Source organism: Vigna radiata, unplaced genomic scaffold (assembly GCF_000741045.1).
Source record: "Vigna radiata var. radiata cultivar VC1973A unplaced genomic scaffold, Vradiata_ver6 scaffold_238, whole genome shotgun sequence".
In the NCBI taxonomy this organism is placed as follows: domain Eukaryota; kingdom Viridiplantae; phylum Streptophyta; class Magnoliopsida; order Fabales; family Fabaceae; genus Vigna; species Vigna radiata.
The window spans coordinates 502,878-522,466 of NW_014543126.1; the positions used below are offsets into that span (position 1 = coordinate 502,878).

Sequence of the window (19,589 nt, forward strand, 5' to 3'; positions counted from 1 at the left end):
TGTGCAATTTGGTCATTTTCTTTAATACAATACTAATTATGTTAACTCATGTGTATTTCGTGATTTTTGTTTATTTATTTTTGTACTGGTCACTCGGTCCGGCCAGAGGCCGATCGAAAGTAATAATATGTATTGGTCACCTGGCACGGCCAAAGGCAATAAGAAATGTATACTGGCCACTTGACCGGTGTGTGGTCGGTCGGTATTAAGAATCATCAAAGATCGAAATGGTCGGTCGGTTAGGCTAGAGAGGTTACAAGGTAAGTTAATTTTAATAGGAGTTTAACAGTATTGGACCCTGATTAAAATGTTATTGGGCTTTAATTAGAAAAGCCTTAACCTCGGGCCCAAAACTGACACTATATATAGAGATCAACAGTAAGAGGTAGGGGGATTGGAATTGGATTGTATTTAATATTGTGAACCGATTAACCGAACAGACTTAATTCTAACTTGAGCGTCGGAGTATCTTTGACAGGTAACCGACCGACCGTTACTGGAAGAAGGGGGCGTAGGAGAGACGGATAAAAGTTTGGAGCGTAAGTGCAGGTGACCGGACGACTCGGAGGACCGAAAAATAAATGTGTAGGTGAGTGTGATCAGATCCACTACCGAAACAATTTTATTTTATTTTTTAAAATTTATCACATGTCAAATGTAGATCTTGTCACGTGAGAAAAATAATGTGATGTGGTAAGAGTAGTGGCATGTGTCATTATTGAAATAAGTTTTATATGAAAAATTTAAATTTATTTCCTATTTTGTCTCAATAAGGTTTTAATTCTTTATAAAATAGAATTTTTTTCGTCTCTTTCTAGATTGAGACCAACCTTAACTTTTATATAAATTTTATAATGATACTTTCATTAAATATTTTTAATAATATTAAGTTTGTTTAAATTTACAATTTTCATTGAATTTTATTTAATATTTTTTTCAAATATTTATATATATAATCTCTATACAAATATTAGAGTTGGTTTAAAAATAACAATTTTATAAATTCAAGTATTTAATTTTAAGTTAGTTTTTTGAAAATTTAAAATAATTATATTTAAAATTTTAAAACAAAATTTAAATAAAGTTTAATGTAAAATATAAAATTAAATAAACTTGATCTTATTAAAATTTTAATAAAAATTATCAATTTTTATAAAAATATCATCATAACAATTATAATATTTATATAAAAAATAAATTTTGTCTCAATTTGAAGAAAGATAAAATTGTGTCAATTTTTTAAAAAATTTGGGACACAATATAATAAAGGGACTAAGTTGAGATTTTTGGTATGGTATTTATTCTAGTAATGACATGTAATACTCTTACTATCAGCCATATTATTTTTGTCACGTGACAGAGTTTTCATTTGACACTTGACACGTGATAAATTAAAAAAAAAAATTAAACAAGTTAAGAAAATATAAGAAAAAAATACGAAGTGATACTAACACATGAGTTAACTTCGTTGGTATTGTATTAATGAAAAAAAAATCAAACTGTATCATATTTTCAAGAATAAGGATCATTAAAATCTAGTGACCTAATTAAGATTTTTGAAATAACACAGTGACAAATCGAAAGTTTAAATTAAACCTTAATTAAATTAATTTCCGCTAGTTTAGAGTGATGGTTGATTTGTACATGTGAGACGCGCTGATTTGAAAGCGTAGTAATCCTTCCAGACATAAGATTTGTTATCTGTGTTAGCTTATCCAACGAATAAATCCTTAGGATTTGTTGAGACGATCCTGCAGAAGGGTGTGAGAGAGAGAGCATGCATGATGATTTAGCATCTATAACAAATACGACACAAATTCAACAATATTGATTAATTATTGTGAACCTTCAAAAAAAAAAAAAAAACATTGAGTAAAACTGATCTGTATTTTATTTTATTGTCGGTTGAATATAGAGCTGTCAAAACGGGTAATTCGACTCGGTCCACCACGGGTTGGTCATTTAGTGAGTCAATTCTATCCGGTTTATTTATTAGCAAGTCAGAAAAATTCGAATCTGACCCAATCCACCACAGATTTGTGGGTAAACGGATTGACTCACCCACTTAATTACATTTTTTAAAAATGAAAGAAATTACAATTTTTTTATAATTTAAATCTAAACAAATTTCATTTCCAAATTTCACTCCAATGTTTAACTAATTTTGAAAATAGGGAACTTAAATAAATTTTTCAAACAAAAAAAAATAATAAATATTTTTTTATAAAATTAAAATTAAATTTAATAAAATAAAATTAAGTAGGTGGGTCGGTGGGCCAACCCGGTCCATCACAGGTTCAACCCACATGAGTCGGATTGAAACCTGACCTGCATAAAGAAAAAAAAAATACAATTTTTTCAAACCCAATCCAACCTGAACTCGTGGTGAACTAAATTGACCCACAGATTGTGATCCATTTTGAAAACTCTAGTTGAGTTGAATATGAAATGGGCATACGTGGTTCTATTTCGCTAATGAGATTACTCAATTTTAAAAATCATTTTGTTTTGTTCGGAAAAATTGGTATATAAAAATTCCACTATACAATTTACAAGTCTTTTCCAAGTCTTTTTGTTTCTTTCCTGGAATGTCATGTAAGAAGCCAATGCACTTCACAAAAATTTTCACGTACGGGAAGAGATTGCTCAAGTCTTTTCTATGTTTTTTTTTTTATTTAGTTACATGATACGATCTAAATGAAATAATGTTCACATAAAATAGTATAAACATAATAAAAATAAAATGAAATTGAATATCGTACATGTTCCGGTTGTGCTGTTGTCGAGTCCACCTACACAATTTCCTTTGGTCGTCCGGTCACTTCTGCTCCCTCTCCTTAGTCGTTTCCTTCGGTTCTTCCTGTTTGGTCTGAGATCTCTGTCAATCACCTCCAGTCGGGTATCTGCTAAAGGCATTCCGACGCTCAAGTCAGCATGTGGTCAAAGGGTAGAGATAGAGAGAGAAAGTAAATACTAAGAGTAGATGTGCATTCAATGTAACCAACTACCTTTCACCTTTGATCTGTATTTATAGTTTTCGTCATGGGCCCTAGATTAGTGAGATCTTAATCACGGACCAATTACTGGCCCAACTTCACTAATCATGTTTTACCTTAATATGATTTTAAGTCACTGACTATTCTGACCGGACGATTGCCCGGTCGCTATGTTGTAATTGGTTATATTGGACAATCACATTGGCGGTTTGTCTTCATCTGGGCTTTCAATACCGCTATTTTCTTACCGACCATTCTTCACCGATCCGCCCGGTTCATACAGTTCTCTGATACCCTCCGGTACAATACAGAGTTGAAAAAAAAAATTAATATAAGATATTTTTCTTTTATAAACGACTTGTGTAATTCAATTTTATTACCATGTTTGTGTTGTTTGTAGCATTTTTATTTTCAAACATTACACTAAAAAATTCATATGAAATATTTAGATTTAAAGAAATAATATCATATTTTGAATATCTAAATTTGATGAAGGTTGGAAATAAATATTTGCAGCTTGCAACAATGGTAATGAGAGAAAATATTTTTTATAATAATAAAATAAAATTAGCATTAATATCATTTTACAATTAAATGTTTATAATTATGAAAAACCTTTTCCAGTTAAAAATAGTATTGATTTTTATATATTTTCTTGATGAGCCCTATTTTCTTATATTGCATTTATATTATAATAATTTAGTTATTTAAATTATATTTTAGACATTTTTAAGAGGGCTGGAATACTTATCCATCTTCTTTTAAAACTATCGGAAACGCGCATATTGTTGAGTTGATGTGTTCAAATTATTTTATGATAGTAAAATATAATGAATATAATTAATTTTTTATAAAATTATTATTATAATAAAACATAATGAAAATGTAAAGTGTAAAACGTAAAATTAAAATTACGCATACTAAATAATTATTTATCTTTTCCTTATTTATCTGTGAAAGAAATTCTTAAACTATAAAAAGATGTATGTTTCTTTTTTATTTGTCTTATTTTAGTTTATACATCAAAACGGGTAATCCGCCTCGACTCGGCCTGGCCCACCACGGGTTGATCACTTATTGAGCCAACTCAACTCGGCTCATTTATTAGTGAGCCAGAAAAATCTGAACCCAGCTCGACCCACCACGGGTTGGTGGGTAAACGGGTTGGCTCACTAGCCCATTTAATTACAATTTTTTTAAATAAAAAAATTACAAACTTTCTATATTCAAATTTAAACAAATTTTACTCCCATGTTAAACTGACGACAATTCAAAATAATAATAAAAGTACAATATTGTCATCCAAAAACAAACACAAAAAACATACAAATAAGTTTTTTATATGCCATAAATTTCATAAATAAAATAATAAATTCAAAAAATAAAATTAGGTAGGTGGATTGGCGGGCCAACCCGGCCCACCACGGGTTCAACTCGCATGAACCGCGTTGAAATCTGACCCGCATAACAAAAATTCAATTTTTTTAAACTCAACCTGGTCCAAACCCGTGGTGGACCGAGTTGGCTCGCGGGTTGTAATCTATTTTGACGGCTCTACTTTATATTTCTTTATATTTATATTCCTAAATAAAATAGGAGTATATACATTTATAATCCTAAATAAAATAAGAGACGAATTTCATAATAACTTGTGAAATGATGTGTAAAATAAGTAAAAATAATTATCACAATTTTAAGGGTATAATCATAAAATAAACGTATGGAGAAAAATATTGGCGTATCCCTCTATTAATGGTTATAATTAGTTAAGCAAATATACTATATAATATCAAATAAAATAAGAGTTTCATTTTCATAATTTCATAATCAACTTGAATTAAGGTGAATTGAAGATGACATTTTAAAAGTCTTTTGGTTTTGTTGAGAAAAGTGGTATAAGGGAGCATCCCACTATACACGATTAAGTCTTCTTGTTTGTTTTTGTGGAATGTGATATAAGCGACAATGCACTTAAAAAGAATTTCACGTGTGAAACGGGATTGTGAATTTTCTCAAGTTTTTCTATTTGCTTGTCTCATCCTATTTCACATAAAATAGTATAAACGTCATAAAAAGTCATATGAAAGTGAATTTCATAAACAACTGAAATAAATTAATATTAAATTTTATTTTTCTAATGACTTGTGTATTTTACTTTTATTAAGATTTTTATGTTACATATAAATTGTTTCTCAACATCACACTAAAAAATCGTATCTAAAACATAGTTCAAACTTACACTAAACAAAAAATCTAAAACTTAAGTCATAATCGTTAATTATTAAAAAATATATTCTTTTTTATTTTAGATACAGTAAATTACTGAATTAAATTTTGAAGTCAAGATACAAACTCCTATAAATTGTATTAGCTTTCAAACATGATATAAATAAATTGAATAGAGTTAATTTAATTTGGGATATATTTTTACTCTAAAAAAGCTTTAAAATATTATATTAGTGATATCTGTGAATAAAATTTATGTTTCTTCAAGTGATATATATATATATATATATATATATATATATATGATGAACTATGCATGTGGACGTTGTGATTTGTGTTTCATTCTCAATTGTTTTGAATATATGTGAATCTTTGCAAGGTGTTGTAATATCCAATTTAATAATATAAAATTGTTAAATAAAAGTTACATAAATAATAGTCAACAGTATAAAATTATTAAATAAAAGTTATATAAATGATAGTCAATATTATATTAAATCATTCCCTACATAATGTTATACATACACACTTAGATTTTTCATAAGGAAAAGAATTACATGATAGAAAAATACTTAATTATGTTGTTGCATCTCCCATACCTAGCATCAAATTAATCAGAAAGATATCTTTGTCTGCTCACACTATTAAGATAATAATAGTAAAACAAGAAAAAATAACAAATAGGTAAACAAAGAAGAAATGATAAGCTAATGTACCAAAAGTGTTTTCATAAAACAAAAATGTCTATATAAATTCACAAACAAAGGCATATAACTCAATCCTAAGGCATACAATCATTCATTCTAGACTTGTCATCTGGATACATGTATTGATGTAGGACTCTGACGAGTTATGCACTTGTGGTGACCTTTATTGCTCTAAGAGCTATTGCCAATGGATTTCACCTAACACAAAAGGTTAGTTCATCAACCATCTTAGACCAAGGTAAAGTCCCTTAACTAAGATCTCTTGCTTAGTTATGTTATAATTCATGAAACATCACCAATCACTAGTGCAAAAAGGGCTTTGACGTCTGTGTTTTTCGGCTTTTAATGTCCAAAAATATATCAATGTGTCATATCGAAAGACGTTAAATTGACGTCTAAAGCAAAATTTACGACGTTAATTGATGTCGAAAATTACCATTTTGTAACGTTAATTAACATTGAAATTAATTAACATCAAAAAAATTTTATGTTAGTTAACATCGAAAAATGACAATTTTCAACGTTAATCAATGTCTTCTTTTTTTTTTCATTTTTCAACGTCAATTACTCTTTTTTTTTTTAATAGTGATCCATTTTTACAACTTTACGAAACCTGAAAATTAGAAAACCAACCAATGTAGTCCAGTTTTTGACATTTTATATAGCATGAATAATAAACAACAAACTATAAACAAAAGCTATCACAGGCGAATGGTGTTATAGTGAATATCCATAGTTAGTGACTTATGTATCTGTTTTACAGGTAATTTCTTGTGGCTGAATGAGTTCCAAAATGAAGTGCTTATACTAGAATACACTATAACTTCCCTTAGTGGTTCAAATATCAAGTATGTATATGTTTTTATTAATTTTAAAAACAATTGGTATAACACTTGTGACTGATGCTGGTTTGACGTATTTGTAGGTTCATAACTAGCCATTAAGTCCCATAATTCAATATTTAAGGGATTTGTCAAATTGGCCTGTGAGATTCGTCAAAGAATGACATGCGTATTTTGTCAATAAGTACAAGGTTTACACTGATGCATGATCCAAAGGAAAGAAAACAACTAATTGTGGTGTGTTCGTGAAGGGCCTTATAAAGGGTGGCTATGATGATTTCTATAGGATTATTCATAAAATTTATATGCTTAAGTACAATACTTCAACTTCTCCGAAGAGAGTAGTTCTTTTTTATTGTGAATGGTTTGATCTTTCTAGGAGTTGAACAAGGGTTGATCCTAGGTATAATATTGTTGAAATTCAAATGATTTTAATATATAGCCCATTTGATCCTCTTTCATAATGTTAGATAAGTTTTTATCTCCAATATCCAATATTTTGCAACATTTATAAACGTGGTTGGTGTGTTGCAAGCAATATAAACCAAGCATAGGGGTCACATTGAGTCAAATGATGTCGAAGAGGATATCCCTTACCAAATTGATAAAATGTCACATGCCAATGGAATTATACAAGTTGAAGGTGTATTCGCATTGCACGACTTTAATGATGATGATGAAGAGTTAGAAGGAAAAATACAAGAAGATGAAGAAGAAAGAGAAAAAGAAGAGGAAGAACAAGAGGATGACAAAGAACAAGAACTTAAGGATGATGAAGAAGACGACGATGAAGATGATGATGATTACAATGATCATAGTGACGATTCCAACATGATGAGGACGATGACGACTATTGAATTAGAACAACCTTTCTGTTATGCCATAACTACAAATTGAAATACAAACATTATGCACGGAAGTACAAAATTTTAGTATATATTTTACAATTATAAATTATCTTTTTATTATTATAATAACATCTTATATTTTTTTTGAGTTAACTTATTTATATTATTGAAATATAACAATCTTATGGTTTTTTTAATGCTACAAAAAATAGAGATGTTACGATTCTTCAATATTTTGTTGAACTTATTTTTTATATTTGTTAAAAAGAATCATATGATTATTTCTATTAATTTGGTATTAATGATGTTTAAAGGAGTTAATTTAGTATTATTTGTAGTTGGTTCATTTAAAGTGATATATTTTTTCACTTGTACCTGTTACATTGTTACATTATGACATTATTTACATTGTTACGTTATGACATTATCTAAAGGATCGATGTGGCAACACCAGTATAAATGATACCTGAGTAAAAATAAGAAAATTTAGCATTACATAATATAGAAAATTCATAAATTTACGGACCACATAAGGGTTTGCTAGACTAAAGAAAACATAAAAAAATGAGATATTTTATTTATAATTTATTTTTCAAGCTTTTTTTCTTTCATGTAAAACTATCTTTTAAATTGTTATAATCAATTTCTTTTAACATTTATTTTTCAACAGATAATAAAGTTAATCCATATAATAGTTTTGAGACATTATTAATCTTAAATAAGTTTTTTACTTCTTTAGGTTTAAGAAACTCCTTTCAACTGAAACATGATATTGGAATTGTTCATAATTTATATCATAGATTTCATCTTCATTATTTATTGAAAGACTAAACTCTAAGCTAATTATCATTTTTGCAATTTAATCCAAACAAAAATTTTAATTTATTTATCAAAATATATGAAAAAAACTCTCAAAAAACAAAAAAACAAATAAAAAAGTACTGCAAAATAAAATTGGACAAAAAGAAATGCTCTTTTAATCCTAATAAAAATAATATCAACACAAATAAAAAGAAAAGTTTACTAACCAGAAATGAGAAAGATTAATATACACAAATAACATGAGATTAAAAAAATGAGATATGCAAAATACTCATAAGAATGTTTCTAGAATAGAAAAAAAGCAAGAGAGACAAAAACTGAAATTAATAGAAGAAAAGTCATATAATAAAAGAAAAAAGAAAATAAAAATAAAAATTAATTATAAGATATTAAATATAATTAATCATTATCTTTTTAATAAACAAAACTATACTTTATTGAAAAATTATTTTAACTCATTAAATATTATTTTGAATATCAATAGAAATTAACAGAAACTTATAATAATAAAGATATATTAATACTAAGAAAAATTTTAAGGTCTTTTTATTCGTAAACATAATTTTATAATTAATTTAATATACTTAAAAATTTGATACCTTTTTCTCAAACATAATTTTATAATAATTTAATAGACAAATATTAGTACTAAAAACATTTGAAACCTTATTTAGATCTAAAAAGTGTTTTACCTCTTTCACTTTGAATCACTCTTGGTTAAAATTTTGAATTAAAAGTTATAACAATCTCTTATATGTGTGATTAGGTTCTTTTTGCATTTCTCTAATTAATCTTTTTTGAAATAACTTATAAATGATATTAAAGTTAAATCTCTTGTTCACTTACACTTACTTACATATTATATAGGATGATAACCATTATTTGTGCTCATATTACAAGTGGATGGAAAACGATAATATTTGGTTTTATTGAATTTTTTCTCTCTATAATTTAGAATTCATATACACTAATTGAAATCACTGTGTCTTGTACAAAGATTCAATTCTATTACATAAACTCCTGAGAAATCCCTTAAATATATAAGAAAAACACTTGCTAAATATATAATTCAACTCTATAATAGTATGTAGATATTAAGATATAGTAGGTTAACTTTGTACATTGGATTGATTTATGATTCTAAGCTAATTTATGATTCTAAGTTGATTTATTGTTAGAATTCTATGTACATTGAATCGATTTACGATTTATTATAATTTTCATTCAAAATACGATTCTGAATTGCTTTGGACAAATTTTGTATATGCAAGTTTATTTTTGTAATAGAGATGGTTACAGAAACTAACCCGTCTTTAAAAAAAAAAAAAACTAGAATAGACATTGGTTGTGATCATAACCGAGACAATATGGGGTTTATAGCATCAATTTTGGCCACAACTGAGGAATAAAGTCTAACAAAAAAAAAATACTCTCTACTACCTCGATTCAACCCCTAATCGTGGCAAAAGACCCCATATTATCTCGGTTCAAAGGAATTGAGGCAATAGATCCTAGTAGTAAACAAAAATTTTAAAAAAATTATATTAAATATTCTTTACCGCCTCAGTTGTATTTGAGTCGAGACAAAAACCTATCTCTTTTTGCCTCGCTTGTATATACTTCAGTTCGTCAATCGTATAGACAAAAATAACCTTTATTGTTTCCTTTTACTGAGTTTATATTAGTCCCTATGAAAAGTACAAGTTTCTCTATGAAAAATGTTATGAATCTATATAATTTTTTTTAACAAATATAATCTCATCATTTAAAAAAACAAAAAAAATTGAAGAGTCATAAATAATGAATAAATAATTGTGGTAAAACTTGGAAGCAAATAGGGTTTTCGAATTCGAAACTGTCATCCACACCTTCCTCTATATATAATTTCCCAACTCTTCTCATATCCACCAAGAATAATCATATCTTTCAAAATGAAACGAAAATGATATGTTAACACCCAATTTTGACACAACTTTAACAACGCCAGGTGTCGTCTGTGTATTGGGTGTGAATTTTTTCTAAAAAAATCAGATTATTAAATGAAGTGAGGGGCAAAATTGGAAAGTAAAGTGAATAGAATTTGTTTTCGCGCTCTCTTTCATTGTTTCATTTTCGCCAGTTTCCTTATTCTTGCTCTGACGGTGCTCCCATCATCATTTTCGCACTCGCTTTGGCCGACCTCGTTCTTTGGTTCTCTCAGGCGTTCTGGTTGTGAAAGGTTGTTCTCGTTCTCGGACCATCACTGTAGTGGTGTGGATCGTTGTGGGTGTCTCGCGAAATCTAGGTGTCTCGTTCTCGTTGTTGGACCATTCTCGTTGTCGGACCATCACTGTAGTGTTGTCGGACCATTGTCGTTCTCGGACCATCACTGTAGTGGTGTCAGACCATTCTCGTTCTCGGACCATCACTGTAGTGGTGTGGGTGGTTGTGTGTATCTCGTGAAACCTTGGTGTCTCGTTCTCGTTGTCGGACCATTGTGTATTTCGTCGTTGGTGGTGTTTTTTTGTTTTTCGGGTAAGTGCAACAATGGACTTTTTCTAATGTAATCTGTAATAGAGAGGTTTTTTTTTTTGAGCGAAACCTAAGTTATTTTGTGGGTATTGTTATCACTGCAGGTCCAATGGTTTCAAGAAAATCAAGTGTAAGATAAAATTTTATGTTTTATTGGTATGGATGATGTATAACGTTTGAAGGTTAGTATTTAATGTATGTTATTTTAATGTTTTGTAGTGGCGTCTTCGTATTTTCATGGATTTGGCGAACATTCTTGAAATGAATACCAAACTACAATACCCTCATAGAGAGCGTCTTAATATGACCCCTTTTAATTGGTGCATGAACCTTTTAAACCCTATTGAAGTGAATATAAAATTATTGAAGGAGATGGTTCAACGGTGGGTTGGGAATGATGTTAGTTTTAAGGTGTCTCAACAATTGGTTCCTTTTAATGAAGTGAATATTTGTATTTTTTCAGAGTTGTCGTGACATCATTGGCCAGTGTTTGAACACAAAATCTATGCAGACTTTAGCGCCACGTACATATGTTGATAACATGGTTAGTATGATGTGTCTTGTTTTAGTTCTTAGTGTTTTTATTTATGTTATTTATTTGGAGAATTTGAATTGTGTAGGCGGTGTTATTTGCGTCAACAATCTTTATGCACTATCAAAAAAGGTTGAGTGGTGTTGTGAAGAGGGTGCATTTCAGTTATTTATACGCGGTAAATCATAATTTATTTCAATTGATATATGTCTTGGTAGAAATAATGTAAAAGGCATTAATGCGTTTGGAATTGTTTACAGGACCATATTATCAATGATTATAGGAAAATGATAAAAAATCAACATGTGTATAGACTTCATAATTACGCGACCTATATGAGGTTTGAGCATTTTGATCTTGCTGACATTCCCACCGCTGAGTTAGATAAATGTGTTGTTATTATGTTTGGAAATTGTAGCATGTTCATGTATTGACATTTGAATTTTGTTGTTTGTAGGTGTTTATGCCATTTTGCCATGATGAACACTAGTGGTGCTATTCTTTGAAAATGAAAACATTACAAATATCTGTCATTGACTCATTAAACAAGACTGTGAGAGATCGAAAGAGGATTGACTTGTTTGTGGTATGAAATCACAGTTTATGTTTTCCTTGAATGTTGTTGATGTCAATTAATGATGTTTTTTTAAACTGGTTAATGTATTTCTTTGTTAGGGTCAAAATATGGCGAAATTCTTATGCATGTTGTACAATGACATGAAGGTAGTATTGGTCCTTTTCCTGTTCTAGTATCAAACATCCCATGCCAACCAAACTTGTAAGTTGTTTTAACCATTGAATGTAAATAATTTGGTGCTTTCATTATTGTATGTTGTCATAAGTTATATATTTGTTTCTTTGATTTCATATTCTATTGTGGAGTGATAATGTTAAAGGCAATAGAAATTTGGGATGGAGAGGATAGGTACAACGGCAAGAGCTTGCCGCAATATACAAATGTAAGCATTAATTTCATTGTTATAGAGTTCACATGATGGTGTTGTTTATCTCTGAAGTAAATAAGATTTTGTTTCAGGACGACTTGCGAGAAATTACAAAGAACTACGTAAAGAACTGGATTCTGGACAACGACAACATTGCAAGAATGGAAGCGCTGCATGTCTATGGGTTTTTGGAGGATTGTTAAGATTATTTACATGTTTAGAGGATTGTTAATATTTTTTTTGTATTTCAAAATACATTGTTTCCTGTACAAATGAATTTATGTAAAACATCACATTGTTGATGATTTGTTGATCTCCACCGACATTTGTATATATATATATATATATATATATATATATATATATATATATATATATATATATATATATATATATATATATATATATATATATATATATATATATATATATAGCATCACATTGTTGATGATAACATGATTTGCAATATCTTTTTATTTACGTTGTGTGTGTATTAATGGCAATCGAAAGTGCGATATTAATAATTCGTTTAAATAAAAGCAAAGTTATTAAAGTTGGTTGAAGTCCAAACTCTTGTGCAGCATATAAATCTGTTGTAATCGTTTACCAGTGGTACGTAAACGATTACGCGAGCCAAATCCAGGATTTGGACACAAACCTGGGCAGGAGGGACCAGAATTTTGAACGCAAAGGACCATGGTCATTCTTTGTAATGTCTGTGTATGGAACTGTGTTAAAAGTGTGGGAGGTCTTGTTTGGAGACCTCAAGAGGGAGTAAATGAGCCAAGTTTGAGATTCCACAAGGTTGGTTAAAGTCCAAACTCATTTCCAGCATATAACTCTGTTGTAATCGTTTACCAGTGGTGCGTAAACGATTACGCGAGCCAATTCCAAGATTTGGACACAATCCTGGGCAGCAGGGACCAGAATTTCGAACGTAGAGGACCATGGTCATTCTATGTAATGTCTGTGTATGGAACTGTGTTAAAAGTGTGGGAGGTATTGTTTGGACACCTCAAGAGGGAGTAAATGAGCCAACTTTGAGATTCCACAAGTTTGGTTGAAGTTCAAACTCATTTCCAGCATATAACTCTTTTGTAATCATTTACCAGTGGTGCGTAAACGATTACGCGAGCCAAATCCAGGATTTGGACACAAACGTGGGCAGGAGGGACCAGAATTTTGAACGTAGAGGACCATGGTCATTCTTTGTAATGTTTGTGTATGGAACTGTGTTAAAAGTGTGGGAGGTCTTGTTTGGAGTCCTCAAGAAGGAGTAAATGAGCCAACTTTGAGATTCCACAAGGTTGGTTGAAGTCCAAACTCATGTGCAGCATATAACTGTTGTAATCGTTTACCAGTGGTGCGTAAACGATTACGCAAGTCAAATCAAGGATTTGGACACAATCCTGGGCAGCAGGGACCATAATTTCGAACGTAGAGGACCATGGTCATTCTTTGTAATGTGTGTGTATGAAATTGTGTTAAAAGTGTGGGGATTCTTTCTTGACTTGAGTTGAGGTCTTGTATTAAACACCATACTCTCCTTCCATACCCAACCATAAAAAACCACAATTAGAACACCTCCCAAACCACTAAATGATATTAAATCAGTTCGACGTGTGCTATACATTAGAAATTTGAAACGTGGTCCGTTGTGAACAAAAACATGGCTCCCTCTGTTAAACTTTGTGTCCAAAACACAAAATCAACTCGCGTAATCATTTACAAGTCTGTTGTAAACGATTACAACAGCTTTTTGTGCTGCATCAGTTCTTTCAGGACTTGAATTTTGGTCTTGTGTGTACTGAACATAGTTCTCTCCTTGCATACCCAACCATGATAAACCACAATTAGAACATCTCTCACACCACTAAATGATACCAAATCAGTTCTAATTGTGTTATACATAAGACATTTTAAACGTGGTCCGTTGTGAACAAAAACATGGCTCCCTATGTTGAACTTTGTGTCCAAAACACAAAATCAGCTCGCGTAATCGTTTACAAGTCTGTTGTAAACGATTACTATAGGTTTTTCTGCTGCATTTTTTTCCAATGTCCTGAACTACGATTTTCTGTTCAAAATACACATTTCTTTCCTATGTCAAACAATCATTGTTTCATTCATCATTCAAATACATTAATACTACATTTCAATGCAAAGTTTATTCATTAACAATTCAAACAGAACCACATATCCCATTTACAATACAAATATCTTAATAAAGGCAACTTCCATGTTTAAAACATTCAACAAAACACAAACCGAATTACAATACAACCATGTTTACAAATATCACTAATTCTTTATCCTAAGCAATCCTACATAAGGAGTCCTAAGCGCTCTACTTTTGTAACGCCTTCGTGACCCCATCCTGACATATGTCTTCATTGGAGGACGATCAGTGGACATGCCTTTTTGGGAGATGTCGCCCGGAGTGATGCCACCCGGGGAGAAGACTCTCAGGGAGATAAACGGTTCTTCACGAGGCACACTTTGTCCACCATCCTCTGGTCTTCTTCGTCTAACTTTCTCAAATGCCACATCTTCCTCCAACACAAGAACCCTCCTTTTAAGTTCTGCAACTAGACTTTGTTGCTGATGTAAAGTTTGCATAAAACTCTCTCTGCGTTTTCTCTTAAGTAGCTTCTTTGTTGATGCCTTGTCATCTTTCATTTTTTTGTCTTGGTTCATCCTTAAGATCACTTTCTTCCTTCAACAAACCAAAATCAATATCAACATCATCATTAACTTGAAATTCAACAATTCAAATCATACTACAAACACATTTATAATAACAAATATCACTCTAACAACATACCACATACCAGTTTCCAAACCTCCTTTCACTACGTTGTCTCCCAAATCTATATTCATCCAATGCAATATTCTTGGATTTTTTTCTATAGCACCTTTGGGAGGAATCAAATTCTCACAAAACCATACCTACAAAAAATATATCATGTTAACTGTTAACTGACCGATGCTCCTTTCTCAATCGTTTGTTCAAACTACATATGTACTTTGTGGAAACCGAGTGACGAACCGTCAACTGCATACAAATTCCAAAAACCAAAACTTCAAAACCCTAGATGAAAAAGACACACAAAACCCAAACTCCAAATACCAAGCACTAAACACCACAAACCAACCAAAGATTAACGCGCTTACCCTGCTCGAAGAACCCGTCATTTCGCAACACCAACACACCAACAACCAAAAGATGCAATCACCGCCACACCCGCAACAATAAGGAAGGCCAACAGGGCAACCACAAGGACCACAGACAATGAGATTGCGAAAACGAAGCCCAAAACGATTTCGGAAGAGCGTGAGCGAAGACAATGAAGCTATCGGAGAAACTCCAAATCTGATGAAACAGGGAAGAAAGAGAATTTTTAATTCAGATGAATCTGGGCAAGGGCAAACTTGGAAACAAAAAATTCAAATCTTTTCCTCATAAATGACGTCACTTTTTTGGATTTTTTTTTAAAAAAACGCCCGATCAGAAGATGACACGTGGCGTTGTTAAAAGAGTGTCAAAATTAGAGTGTCAAAATATCGAGATCCAAAATGAAATCAAACCTTTCTGCGTTCCTATTGTTGTTCCTTCTCCATCAATCCCTTTTCGCGAAGGCTGGTATTGGGTTTTCTCTTTCTAAAATTGTCCCAATCGCATCCAAGTGGTTTAGGGGAAAAATATCGCCTAAACAGATTATTAACCATTTCCCCGAACCAGACTTTTCTTCTCCACAACAATACCAAACACCAAAGGAAATCAAAGGCTTGTCTCGAATCAAAGAGTACTTTTCTAACTTTGGCTACCTTCAATTCTCTGAGACATTCGACGATTTTTTGGACCAGCAAACAGTATCAGCCATCCAGACCTACCAGTAATCTTTCAATCTCTAAGTTACCGGCTACCTAAACAACGAGACATTAGAACTAATCTTACTACCCCGATGTGTTGTCCCCGACATGAATTTCACCAACGATTTCACTGAAAACGTGTCGTGGCCCAAAGCCGGCAACCAGTGGTTCCATAAGATAAAACTCACGTATGGTTTTCTTCCGAAAAGTAATATCCCGGACAACGCCAAGAAAGTGTTAGGACAGGCATTCACGCGGTGGGCGAATGCCACAGGGCGTTTGAACCTCACGCAGACAAACTACGATGACGCTGACATTAAGGTTGGATTCTACGTACTCGATGACGTCTTTGACGCCGATGTGTTTGGCATAAGCTTTATAAGGGAGGAATCTCCGTTTAGCGTGAAGACGGAGGAGATACGTCTCAACGCGAACATGTCCTGGGCGTTGCCAAGTGAAAACAACAGCTTGTCGTGGGAGAATGATGTTCTGGACTTGGAGACTATGATGATGCATGAGATTGGACATTTACTTGGACTTGACCACTCTTTCTTGCATGAGTCTGTTATGTACCCTTACATTTTGCCATCACAGCAACGAAAGATACAACTCTCCAACTTCGACAAGAACAACATTCTGCAACAGTACATTGAATCCAATTCTGGTTATTATGGAAGTTGGAGAGTGCTTGTAATTACCACCTTGTCCCTTGGATTTAGTTATATGGTGCTTCTGGCTTGATTGTGGATTTAGAAATAAAATAAAATTTACTCCTATTTTAACAATATCATTCGCTACTTTTGTTTTTGGAAATATAAGATTAAGATAATTTTATTTTGTAAAAATTGTCCACTAATAATAACCGATGCTAAATAACCTTCTCCAAAACAGAAAAGATAATGCAGTTCCACCTGTTTCCATGAAAGCTAATATTATAATTGATAGTATAATTAACTAGAGAAAGACTTAAACTTCGCATAAGAGCCGCACCCACTACATCATGATAGTATGCAGAAGTCTATAGAGGATCACACATTAAAACAATGTTTGCACCAAATTTAACACAAAAGTCGTCATTCGATTCCATCAAAATATACTCATCATCTTGAACTCAAATCCCTAAAATTAATTTTAAGTTTATATCTTGTACTTTATTTAATTTTCTCATTTTTCATTTTTATTTAAAATAAAACTTATTCTGACATTTAAATTAGTATCAGTTATTTGATATATAACAAGTAATAATTACACTACAAGAATAGCCATATAAGCTCTTATAATAAAAAGGATAATGGTAAAAAAATTAAGGGCCTAATATAAAATCTATAAGAGTCATTAGTGGAAAAATTGGATTCTATGAAAAAATACTATGATAGATGAAATCCATTTATCATAATACATTAACCGATGACAATTTTGTAATAAAACTAAGATATATTATGATATATTTTAATAAACCTAATATAATAGGTGTAACGGTGACATTTTTATAATAAAAGTTAAATATATTATAACAGGTAAAAGACTATTTATCATAATAAGTTGAACGCGGTGACAAAATAGATAATATGGGGAAACCATATTATGATAGATATTTGAAAACCTATCATAATAGGTCCAAAACCCCTTCAGAAATCTCGTCCTCCTCAACGCAGAGCATTTCATTTCTTCCAACTCGTCCCGCAGACAACTTTTCTTTCTTTTCACCATTTCGTCGCACAACTTTTCTTTCTCTTCACCATTTCGGTTCTAACAATATTTTTTCTCACATCCCAGAACATTTCTTTCTCTCATCCTAGAGTACAATCTCCAAGCCCCAAGCGTTGGAAACCCTAAACGTCTCCAAGCCTAGACCGCGCACACTAGTCGGAGCATCCATGCCGTCTCCTGGTGGCTGCCGAGGATTGTGAGCTTCCGGTCTTCGATCTTATCGATCTTAGCCGAGGACAGTAGCGAAACTGTGAGGGAAAAGTACAAGTCGCACATTGTTAGGACTTCACAGAGAATTCTTCCAAGTGGTCTCTCTTAGATACGTCTCTCTGCACCTTTGAATTCAACCGTTGAGAGCTGCATAAAAAGGTTCTCTTCTAGGAAATATATGCATTTAAGTGAATTTTCATTCAAATCAAACATAAAAATACAATCGTACACTTCTTTTTTGAAAATAAAAAAAAAAAGAGATAGGAAAAGAAGAGAAAAATGTGAAATGATGAATGATATTATAATAATAAGGTATAAAGACAAAAAATGAGTGGTAAAAAGTGTAATGAAGTTTTCCATTAATGGTTTAAGTTGTTAAATCAGTGATTGTAGCAATTCATCACATATATTTGGTACAAGCGGCTGGTGGCATTGTTGATCCAATCAGTGTAATCCTTAATTTTGTGAATCTGCATGTAAATTGAAATCAAAGGATTAATCAGAAGATTGATGCGAAAGATTGGAAGCAAGTGGATAATGTACCTACTGGTTTCCTTGACTGAATCCTTCCAACGATGAAAATTTTAATTTCAATTGTTGTGTGCAGTAGATTCTTGTACTTTTGAAATCGGGCATTGAATATTATTATGATTGAATTTAATTTAGCTAGCGGATAAGGTTGTTTCGTTGAATTGATTCAATTGGCAGCACAAACATATCTATATGTTTGATGGTGTTGTGCTAGTCCAAATTGAAGTGAATGTGCAGAATTGATGATGAGAGGCTGGAACTCATATTTGGCCTAATTACAATTTGTTAATTGATAAGTAGGGCTGCACAAAAATAACTGAATTGTACTGTACTATAGTTAATTGTACTATATTATACTAAAAAAAACTGATCCATTTGTACTATAACTTAAATATACTGTTTTATAGTTCAGTTTTTAAAAACTGAACTAAAGAATTTTTTGGTTCAGTTAACTATAGTACAGTACAATTCAGTTATTTTTGTGAACTGAAGAAACTGAACTGTGAACTGTACTGTGTGAACTGTGAACAATATTATTGATACAGGAAAGCCTCGAAGAAGGTTGGCCAAGAGGTGATACGGACCTCCTCGAAGCTTCTCCGACGAGAAGACGCAGCGTAATGATGAAGGAGCTCTAAATCGAGAGCTAGGCGGAGACGAACACAAGAAACCCTAGATCTAGGTCTAGACGGTAGGAAAACCCTAGGTCGGTGAGGATTCACTAAACCGGCCGATTAATCGGTGGAAATGCTATTTTGATCGGAGGAAAAGGACTAGTTAGGTGCAAAAGTGGTTTCAATCGGTTAGATGGCAGGGAAAGGACGAATCGTTCGGTCA

At 31.7% G+C, this 19,589-nt stretch overlaps 1 protein-coding gene across 1 annotated transcript; it reads left to right on the forward strand.

Moving 5' to 3' along the window:
- Positions 1-16,004: 16,004 nt before the first annotated feature.
- LOC106753214 (metalloendoproteinase 5-MMP-like) lies at positions 16,005-17,042 on the forward strand. The gene is given in 2 exon segments (XM_022777427.1): positions 16,005-16,634; positions 16,782-17,042. Coding segments are annotated over 2 exon segments (891 nt in total).
- The last annotated feature ends 2,547 nt before the right edge of the window (positions 17,043-19,589 follow it).